An 11,558-nucleotide genomic window follows, 5' to 3' on the forward strand; every position below is an offset into this window, starting at 1 on the left:
AGGAACCTGAGAACTGGGAGCCCTTCAGCTCTGGACCACTTGGCCTGGTTCAAGTTCCGAGTGCTCTAGGTCTGTGTGTAAACTAAAGCAGCGTGTGAACCACGGGTTTGACCACACACTGATCAGTCAACGTCAGACTGTGTATTCTACGACGAAGGATGTTTTCACTTCACCACAAATTAGTGCTGATGATGATGATTTTTTTCTGCTGTTTTCTAAAAACAGCATCAGTGGGAAAACCTTCTTCTTTGCTGGTGTTTCTGTAGTCGCTCACAAAAAATGGCCAAACTTTTTTTTTTTTTTTTTTGGCGACATCATGTTTTTATTTTCAGAATCGGTGAAATTGAATTTATTCTTTTTTTTCCGTTTGTTCATTCCACTTCCTGTTCTCCTCTCAGGTTCCTGGAAAAAAAAAAACGCTAACAATGTATTTAAAAAAAAACAACTAATTTTCAACCCAGTTTTATCCACGTGCAAAAACACAGACAGAGCTAGAACAAAAGTTTCCTGAACTTATGGGTCCGTCTCAGACACCGACCTTTTACTTTTCCTTCTTTTGCTCTATCCTAAATTGCTTTGGCGCCCCCTAGTGGAGGCACACCACATCTTTTAAAGACTCCAAAGTTGCCTACTTTGACAGTAAGACAGACGGAGCCCATGTGACCAGCGTAGGTCCGCTAGCCGCAGATGCAGCAGCAGCAGCAGCAGCATGGCATTTGAATCCAGAGGTTTACCCCAGAGGTCAAGAGGTCATGCAGATTCAGCAGATGTTTCCAACTCCTGGGAGTTTTCTGCAAAATTTACAACAGCACATGGTGACAGTTGAGAACTTTTCAACAGTCAGTTAAAAAAAAACCCACCGCTGATGCGTCCGTCCTTCAGAATCCCGATCTTCCAATACGAATATTTCTAATCGTGGCCACGTGAGGTTCGAGCGAAATTAGTTCTCCGTCAACAACTCGGCCGTTGATTGTCGTTTTTTTTTTTATATATATATATATTAAGAAACGTAACTGTTGTGTTGAACCGGGGTCAGCTGGAGACGAAGGAGAACGTTCACACGTGAAGCTCCTCTTTAGAACCTGGGCGTGTGTGTGTGTGTGTGTGTGTGTGTGTGTGTGTGTTTTATTAGACTCAGAGTCTCCAGAGATGTAAAGTGAGTGTGGATCTGACACTGGCAGTTAATTCTGACAGTTGACGGCCCACCGACTGTTAGGCAGCTGTTTTTCTACTTGTGTGTGTGTTGTTTTTTTTTTTTGTTTTTTGTTTTTTTTTTTTCCACAGCCATAACTGTGTTTCTTCCTCTGTGGATGATTTAACATATGCTCCCTTCTCATCTCCTTTCCTCCTTCCTTCCCTCTCCTCAGCTGTCACCTGAGTTTTTATTCTTTCTTCATCTTTCTCTTCTTTAATCCCTCCCTCTCTTCCTCCCTCCCCCTCCCTCCTCCCATGTTTCTCCTTCCAAACCAATCGTGTTATTACAACCATCACATGCGAACCATAAAATCATAATTTGGCAAAAGTTTGTTTTTCTCCTCGAAGCGAGGGAAGGTTTTGGTCATGACACTTTCACATCTGGTATTTTTTAAAAGCTCGCAATTTATGAACTTGTGTTTTTCTTCTTCTTTTCCTTTTTTTTTTTTTTTTGGACAAATTGAGTGGAATCAGACACAACAGACACCCCCAAAAAATATTGGGCGTGTGATGTGATAATAAAACAGACACACATATAAAAACCGCACATGTGAGCTGAAGGAAACTACAGAACAACACATAAGTCATTCAGCTGCGACTCATTTATGAATGTTGGAGTTGGAAAGTACCCGATATCACTGCAGCTGCACACACACACACACACACACACACCTACTTCTTTAATCTTACTACTCCTCCGTCTTCCGTCCAATGACAGACTCGTACACAGTAACTCTCGGTCCAAACAAGGACCAAAGACACATGTTGAGCACAGACTCCGTGGTTCAGAAGTTTTGTTTGTTTTACCTAAAAAAAAAATATATATAATAAACGTTGAGTTGTTTTTATTCAGCATAAATTCGGAAAATATCGTGACGTCAAAAAAGTTAAAGTTGTTGAGGTTCACAGTATTTTTCAAACTGGAGCTGCGGTTCCAAAATTAACGCGTTAATCGCGGTAATTAAAGTTGTTAAGATTACACGGATTTATCAGAAGCGGACTCTTCAACGTTCGGTCAATCACGTCACACCAGTAGAGGGCAGTAAATCGGACTAGGACTGACTCGTTAATGATGATTAATCCATCCGTTCATCCATCCATTTTCGCCTTACCCGTTAGCGGGTCGTGGGGGCAGCAGTCGCCACGACCTCCACCCAAATCACACTGCACCGTACCAGACCCTCGTGAACCTTCCTGCGGGTGGTCAGTCCACTAGGAGGCGCCAACCGCCCAGGAGGTGAACCCTGGGTTTCCACACCAACGACAGAGACGTTGACTCTGGGCCAAAGCGCCAAAATAATCATCTATTGCCCTGGTCTTATTTTACTCTAATGCTAATGCTAGTGCTAACAGCTAATGGTTGGACCCGCGGAGGACAACCGTCTGATTCTAAAACCAGGTGTAGCTACAGCACGAAGCTCATCTGCTAAAACTCAACAAAGAACACACATTCCCACTCTGGCAGTTTTCCAGAACAGAGGATCCGTCCCCGTCGAGCTGCCGTGGCTACGGCCGAGCGCTCTGATTTAAGAGAAGCTCCACAGCAGCTGAGTGAGGGAGACGTGGATGTGTTTTTTTTTTTTCTTTCACTAACAGTTTCTTCCCAGTCGGCGTCTGAGCTGACATCCGCTCAGTCACAGGGCGAGGAGTCTCGCTCAGGCTCCGGGAGATCGCGCTGCCAGTCGCTTCATTATTTTTCCAAAACCCCGAGAAAAGCCTACAAAATGTCACCTAATGGGACGTCAGACTCACTCTGGTGCAGTCAGTCAGTCAGCCCCCCCCACCCCNNNNCCCACGGAGTGACGCAGATGTTACAGCTGTGTCTGTAGAAGTGCAGCAGCAGGAAACTGCAGCGTGGACACCTGTAATCTGTGTTTGGGTTTTATACCTGGGCTCCTGACGTGCCGTCCATCACTGGGTCGTTTCAGGTCAAGATGTTCCGTTAGTCGACGCGACACTGACTCTGTTATTAGACTTCGCACAAATGTAACCAATGGGAACAGATCGGGAGATTAGAAGATTTTTTTTTTCCACTTTATGTTTTCAAAATATTATTACAAATGCAATGCAACATGACCATGCTTATTCTAATGATTTTTTTAAAGAACAATTTAAACTGCTGTTGTGTTTGCGAGGCCTCTGAGCGATTATTGCTTAATGATTACAGAAGGGAGGTCACAGGGGAACAGGTTCAATCCTTTATGTCTTTATGTACTAATTATATGTCCAAAAACATAAAAGACTGGGTTGTTTAGACACTGTGGTACAATAGCTGTTAGTGTGAATGGCTCTCTGTATCATCCATTGACCAATGAGATTGGCTCTAGCTCGCCCTGCGACCCTGAAAAGAATTAAGCAACAGAAGATGAATGACTTTTTTTTTTTTTTTTTCAGGCATCGCAAAACCTCCGTTTTCTTTGTTCTTTACATAATAACTACGAGTAAAACATGCACAGCCAGGCCTCGTGTTAACCTGCTTATGTTGCAGAGTATTTGAAATCATATTTTGAGCATATGAAAAGACTAATATTAGAAGAAGCAACTTTTTTTTGCATATGAAAAGACTAATATTAGAAGAACTTTTTTTTCCCCCTCAAAAAACATTTTAATTCATGTCTCTTTAGCAAAGATTAAATTATATTTGTAAATAATTCCTTTTTTGACCAAACCGGATGAAAATCCTCGACTGTAAACATTGTTTGTATCTTAATGTTCCTTTGAAGAATAAACCGAGGGGGAAAATACTTCAGATTGACGCGACAAATTAAACATGAAGTCCCACAGGAAACGCTGCCTATTTTTGATTGTTGTATTTTTCAGAGACTGACGGAAACAAAGAGTCGGTTTTCTCTTTCCCATCGATTCTCCCCGGTCGGTCTTTACGTGTCCGTCTACTGTATTCTACATGATATGACACCGCTGGGATTCTGCTGGAAATCAGCAGGATTGCTTTACACCATTTAAGAGGTTAAGGGTGCGAAAACAAAGGAGACGTTTTTAGAAGCAGCAGATGGTGGAACGGGGGAACGAAGACGAATGGAAACTTTTACCACACGTGTTTATATTTCTCTGAAGAAAAAAACAAAAAACAAAACCGAGGCGCATGAGCCACAACATTATTTTTATGACAGGAAGTGAGTGGGAAATGTGTTCAAATGCAGCTCCTAATATATTTACAATAAAAATGGATTATGGGAATTTGTAAAGTGGCCGAAGGCCGAGGAGAATTTGATTGCAGTGTTTATTATGTCAGCACTCCGGGTCACATGGCGCCAAAAGAGTGGGTGGAGACCAAAATAGAGATAAAATGAGAGTGAAGGTTGGACGTGCACTTGGGCGGACGAGGGTTAGCTCACACACTCTCCGCCAGGTCTAACACAAACGTCACAGTTTCCCTTGAAATTCTCCGGTTTTCTTTTCTTTTCTGTCCAGGAAACGAGAATTACCATCAACAAGAACCATTTTTTTCTCTTTTTTTTTTCTGTCTCTTTAATCATTTCCTCGTCTTTGTCTTCCTGTCTCCTGCAGCACTGAATGAACCGACCATCGACTACGGTTTCCAGAGGCTTCAGAAAGTCATACCTCGACACCCAGGAGACCCCGAGAGGCTGCCAAAGGTACCACGTTATCCAAGTATTACGTTCCATGTGACACTTATGGGTTTGGAGTGTCCTCGTTAGCTGCTCTGGGCATGTGCGACACCGCAGCAGCCTGGCTGTGTGTTGTCCTGACAGTTTATCATACCTGTCTAAACGGCATACGTCACCTTACGACACATGTCTGTTAAAGAAAAAACACGTTACTGACAGCCCTCACTGTTCAACTGATGACGTAGTCATGTGACGCCATCCTCAGCCCACGCCCCCTCCCTTGACCCCCCCCACTCATGGAAGAGAGTGTCTCCAGTATTTCTCCAGTATTTTTGTAAGTCTTATACATGTTTAAATAACCCTTGTGTATTGACCTCCTGTCCAGGTCTGTGTGTGTGTGTGTGTGTGTGTGTGAGCTGCTCAACCCTGGTTCGTAGGGTAGGGTGTTTGAATCCCGTCCAGATCAGATAGTCATATTTGATAATGCGTCGAACAGCTGGAGATCAGGCAGCGTGTTTAAAGGATCAGCACATGTTGACAATTAACACCAAAGGAAGAGTCGGCCTTTGAAAACAAACCGTGGTGTCGATCTGAGCGCGTGCGAGCGCCGAGACTCGGGGCATTGACCTGCTTCAACCCTGAACCCGGGCTGGGAACCTGGGTGGGCAGGGTCATGACTTTACACACAGCTGCTGTTGATTGGCTCTTCCCTGGAGGAGGGCCAGGATTGGATGTTTCTCCCGTGACACGACGGTCAGGATGCAGCGATGTCATCATCGTCGTGCGCCGACGCCCCGGCTCCTGCACACGTGTTAGCGATCATCTGAAGTCCACGGTGTCCCTCAGTGGTCTGAAGTCCACGTGTCCCTCAGAGGTCTGAAGTCCACGGTGTCCCTCAGGGGTCTGAAGTCCACGGTGTCCCTCAGAGGTCTGAAGTCCTCGGTGTCCCTCAGAGGTCTGAGGTCCACGGTGTCCCTCAGTGGTCTGAAGTCCACGGTGTCCCTCAGGGGTCTGAAGTCCACGGTGTCCCTCAGAGGTCTGAGGTCCACGGTGTCCCTCAGTGGTCTGAAGTCCACGGTGTCCCTCAGTGGTCTGAGGTCCACGGTGTCCCTCAGAGGTCTGAAGTCCTCGGTGTCCCTCAGAGGTCTGAAGTCCACGGTGTCCCTCAGTGGTCTGAGGTCCACGGTGTCCCTCAGAGGTCTGAAGTCCTCGGTGTCCCTCAGAGGTCTGAGGTCCACGGTGTCCCTCAGAGGTCTGAAGTCCACGGTGTCCAGTCTGACTGTAGAAGTGTAGCATCTAGAACTGACCTCCAGTTTGTCACTGATGAAGAAGTAATGGTTACAGATTAGTTTAGTTTAGTTTGGACTGGACTTTACTGGATTAGATTGGATTGGATTAGATTAGATTAGATTAGATTGGATTAGATTAAAGTTAGGTTAGATTAGGTTAGATTAGGTTATTTTATGTTAGATTGGACTAGATTAGATTATATTGGATTAGATTGGATTGGATTAGATTAGTTTAGATTGGTTTAGATTAAATTAGATTAGATTGTCGTTCACATGTTTCTCGCTCCAGTGTGGGCGGGACCTGTGAGTACTCTACACTACAGTACAGAGTACTCTTCAGTACAGTACAGAGTACTCTACAGTACAGAGTACTCTTCAGTACAGTACAGAGTACTCTACAGTACAGTACAGAGTACTCTACAGTACAGAGTACTCTACAGTACAGTACAGAGTCCTCCACAGTACAGTACAGAGTCGTTGTTAAACCTACAGTTATGAAGCTCTGAGACATCGCAGTAATGAGGGGCATATTTTTATTAGCTCTGTGTGTGTGTGTCAGTGTGTGTGTGTGTGTGTACTAGTAGGTAATTCATCACTGTAGCCTATAGTCGATCGAACCCACAGTCTTTATTACTGCAGCCCACCAGCGGTGTGTGTGTGTGTGTGTGTGCGTGTGCGTTAAATTGGTGCTACTTTTATTTGGCGCCACACACACACACTTGCCCGTTGTCACGAGTATTGATCAGACCTTTTATTGAAGTTATGAAGTTATCGTTCGTGGCCAGCAGACACAGACACACACACACACACACACACACACACAGACGGAGGGGCGGCCTCTGCCGACAGACAGACAGACAGACACGGACAGAGACAGACAGACTGACAGACAGACGGGGCAGTGGAGTGTATGAGAGGATTACCGACAGACAGGAGATTCTATAATTGTTCAGTGAACATTTGAAGGATTTTGAGGGCCACACACACACACACACATACACACACACACACACACACCAGAAAAGAATCAGCTGCCAGTTTGTGTCACAGTGATCTCTGCCATATGTCCCCGTGCTGTTGTCCGGACCCTGACACGGTTCCTCCTCAGACCTGGATCTTCTCGGGACTCGAACCACCTCCACATGGTCGGGTTTCTCCCAGGATCCTCCGCTCTCTCCGCTGCTGCCACTTCACCACCCGGAGAAAACGATCTGCTTCTAACTAAGGAGCAGAAATGCTCCATCTTTGATTTCACAAGAAATCAATCAAGCCTCTTGGCAGCGGAGAAAACACAGACAGAACCACAGACAGAACCACAGACAGAGGCGGGTTCTCCTGGGCTCTCTCCGCTTTTAGACCAATGAATAAAAGACGGCCTCTTGGCAGGGATCGGCCGCTCCGAGCTCCGAGCTCCGAGCTCTGCTGTGCCAGTCTCTGCTGGGACTGACCGTCATGAGAAGTTCTTCTTGACGGTTCCTACAACAAAAGAGTCTCTGAAATAGAACGGAAGAGTTTGAGTTTATTCACAATATTTTCTCACGTCTGACGTCTGATGTCGACAGATCCTGGTTTGGAAACGTTACATAACTCAGGGTGGGGGGGGGCAGTCAGAGAAGCACGACGATAGGATTCCCAACTGCCATGTGGAAGGTTTGGGGTTTGATTCCACCTAGTCCTCGGTTCCACGTTGGCCATCGACCAAATCACCGTGGTCAACCCCAACAGTTTGGACTATTATAAAGTCCTTTTCGTTAAGTGACCGACAGACAGACAGCTGGTCAACCGCAGTTTTGACCCGGTCTGTTGCCTGTCAGTACTTGTGATTTACGTCAACCTTCAGTCAACAACGTGGCTTCAAAAAAAAACCCCAAAACAACCAAGCCAAACCAGAACCTCAGTTCAAAATGATCCCCTCTCCTCCCTCGTCATCCAACAGGTCGGAGGTTTTAAACACGGTTCTTTGGAGGAACAGTCTGTCTCTGTGGTACCTTGGTGGTACCTTGGTACTTCTGCAGTACACACACTGTAGTACTGTACTTCATTAGTGACCTCTTAGCTGGTGGAAAGCCTCAGTTTTTGGGGCGGATTTTTAGCTGCTAAAATACTAAAACCACACTTAGGAATACTCCAGTTTCACACTTGGTGGTACTTGGTACTACAGTGTTTTGCCTGCTCTTGTAGTAGTAGTAGCAGTGGTAGTACTACGTCAGTCTTTGGATGGAGATTTTCCTTAATACATCTGTGTTGATAAAACAAAGGTGTGGTTTTATTATTGGTTTGATGAGAGTGAAACGACACTCGATGGAATGAACCGACACCGACGTCAAGAGGAGCTCAGTGTCGACCATGTTTTAGGCTCGGACACAGTGCACCTTTAATTGACAGTTTTTGCCTGTAGGTGCCGCCCTCGCTGTCAGATGGACCCCTCAGCTGATCGGGCCACTTGACTCGTTCTGATGTCATGTGTCCAAATGAGATCATGTCCCGGCCATGAGTAATCCTGGTGATGAGAGAAACCACAGAAACTCGCTTCACTTTCCCGACACATATCACTGTCTCACATCACCACCACCAGGAGGAGGAGGAGGAGGAGGAGGAGGAGGAGAGGAAACGTGAAACCGCACATCCGAAAACTCTCTCACAACTTATTATCATGAGCTCTTCCCCAGAGGATGTGTGTGTATCTGTGTGTGTGTGTGTGAGTATCTGTTTGTCCCCTCATCCCTGCGAGCCCTCAGTGTAAAGTATGACATCATCTGCGCGAGGTGTGACCCTGTGTGTACGGCGTCTCTAATGGGACATTAGAGGAGGATCAGGCGACTCATGTACCAGCGTTAAAGACGCCCGGGTCGTGTTGGCGTGTGTGTGTGTGTGTGTGTGTGTGTGTGTGTGTGTGAGACCCCTCAAAGTGTCAGCTCAGCATTTTTGGCTCCTAATGCTCACTACATGGCTCGGTGTGTGTGTGTGTGTGTGTGTGTGTGATGTATGGTTACCACATTAGAGATGGTCATAACTCAGCACCTAAAGACCCGTCCTGTTGTTCTTCCTCTCTCCTCCAACAGATCTATTTTTTTTTCTTTTGTTTTTTTGGGGTTTTTTTTGGCCTCTAACTTCTATTCCTGTTTTAAAAAAAAAACATAATTAAAACTACAGGTCGTTTAATGACCAGATTCACAATCATCAGATTCAGGTACAGACTCAAAAATACTAGAAAAAAAAAAATCAAACGTATTTATTTATTGACAGCATGAACGATAAAGTAAAGGACAGACTCAAAAATACAAGAAAAAAAAATACAATTCAAAAGAATTTATTTATTATTAGTATTCTTCTGCACAAATGTTTATTCTCAAAACCACGATGGAACCCTGGCCTCTGGCTGTGGACTGAGGCTAGCTTTAGCTTTAGCTTTAGCCTCTTCAAACTGGTTCAAACCGGTCTTGTTTTCATCTGAGTGATGCTGTTCTAAGTGTCAGATTAGCTCGGAGTTTTCTTGGCTCACTGCAACATTCTTCTTAGCTAACAACACGTTAGCTTCAATCCACGAATCGGACGCTCGCCGATCTTTCTGATTCCGATCATTGGCAGCTTTAGGCAGATTAGTGCGTCTGGAAAAAAAAAAAATACCAGAAAGAAACAGTCATTTTTTTGGGATGCTCCTAACGAGGAAATAAGATTACAAACGTTGGCGTAAACATGCGTCAGGAAAATTGTTGTTAAAATTCACCGATGATGTCACGCTCAGCGACCGCTGGATTCTTGCGGACTCTTTGATCGTCATCTCTTGTAACGAGATCCTTGACGAGGAATTAGGGCAGGAGGTCACGTGACCAAAACGACGCTGCTCCGTTCTTATTTACAGGAGCAACCTGAGAGAGATGAATACGACGAGGTGAGTCGCTGCTCGTCCAATCACGGAGGAGATAAACAGGCAGAGTATTCACAGAGCATCGATCGCAGCAGTCGGAGGCTGAGAGCGATGTCGAGCCGCTGACCTGATGATGATGATGATGATGATGATGATGATGATGATGATGATGATGATGTTACCACAGGATCATCTTTCCTTCCCGTTTATCAGCTACCGTTTTACTGGAACCGCTCGAACATCCAGGATCAGGTTTCCCGGGTTGTTGGTGTGTGTGTGTGTGTTTAAGTGTGTGTGTGTGTGTTTTTTCCTGTGCGCTCACCAGTGTAGTAATGAGAGGTTAACAGAGAGCCAGTCTGGCTGTAATAACGTGTTAAAGATTGAATTTAGCACCATGGACAGGAAGGACTGAAACTGCTGACTGGCTGTGTGACCTCACACACACACACACACACACACACACACTGATGGAGAAGCAATATGTTCCACCCCACACAAAATCACAGCAGAGCGCTCATGCAGCCAACCATCAGGGTGTGTGTATCGGTGTGTGTGTGTGTATCGGTGTGTGTGTGTGTGTGTGTGTCACACAGCGCAGGTTAATACTGTGAAGCACAGAGTCATTTTCCCCCCGTGTCGCCGCTGTGGAAACGACAACACATTAACTGTTAAACAAGACACCTTAGACCTCAGGGTGGGAGGGGAGTGGGCGGGGGAGGAAGAGGAGGAGGAGGAGGAGGAGGAGGGGGGAAGAAACAATAAAGACTGAGATGATGAAGAGAGAGAGAGAGAGAGAGAGAGTGGGTGGAGAAGATGAAGAGTGTGGATGTGGAGGCAGGAGGAGAAGGAGGAGGAGGAGGAGGAGGAGGAAGAGGACTGTGACGACGGAAACCTCACTTTAACATAGTCTACGTCTCAGTACTCGATATGAAGTACTGCTGTGTAGTATTCTTTGGAGTACACTCCTCATTTCCACGGCGTGATGTTTAGAAATATACTTACAGACAGTGATGCCTTCACTGTCCTGGGAAAAAAGTGTTTCATAGAGCAGTGAAGTGAAGGGATCGGGCTGCTAATGTTTTATGTTACTGTTTTCAAGCGCATACTGCCACCTACTGTACTGGTGTGTGTACTGCCATGGTGTGACCAGTGACTTTTTGAGATAACAGCAGATTTCTTTCACCTTGATTTTTTTTTTTTTTTACCAAATTTGCATCATTACATCCCAGGTCACGACCTTTTCCTTCTTTTCCACAAACACCTTAATACGCCATCAATGAAGAAAAAGAAAAAAAAATCGATGGCGTGTCTTGATTTTTCCACCTGTGTCCGTTTCACATGTCCAGTCTACGACACTGTGGCATCGACAGAGCCCACGTGGGAACAGCGTGATCCAATATGAGGCACGAGGCACAGGAACCTAAGCAGCACTTTAGATGCACACTGGAGTACTGCGCGTCTTTAAGTACCTGTCAGTCGGAGGTGTCATTTAGAGACGTGAAAGGGTTTCACTTGACGGCAGATTATCTGTCCTTAAATGGAGTGAAGAGCAATTTGTTTATCATGAATAGATGGAGGAAGAGATGACAGTGGGGGGGGGGGGGGGAAAGGTGGGGG

The 11,558-nt window shown here is 45.6% G+C and overlaps 1 protein-coding gene across 3 annotated transcripts in view; it reads left to right on the forward strand.

The window, feature by feature from the left end:
- The window catches only part of LOC103395537 (transcription factor COE1), a 96,805-nt gene that overhangs the window by 76,232 nt on the left and 9,015 nt on the right, over positions 1-11,558 (forward strand). For all 3 annotated transcript variants that reach the window (XM_025065650.1, XM_025065649.1, XM_017041803.2), the window contains exon 11: positions 4,723-4,811. In XM_025065650.1, the coding sequence (XP_024921418.1) occupies positions 4,723-4,811 (89 nt within the window). The remainder of the gene's footprint in view (positions 1-4,722; positions 4,812-11,558) is intronic.

Source organism: Cynoglossus semilaevis, chromosome 19 (genome assembly GCF_000523025.1).
Source record: "Cynoglossus semilaevis isolate Cse_v1.0 chromosome 19, Cse_v1.0, whole genome shotgun sequence".
Classification (NCBI taxonomy): domain Eukaryota; kingdom Metazoa; phylum Chordata; class Actinopteri; order Pleuronectiformes; family Cynoglossidae; genus Cynoglossus; species Cynoglossus semilaevis.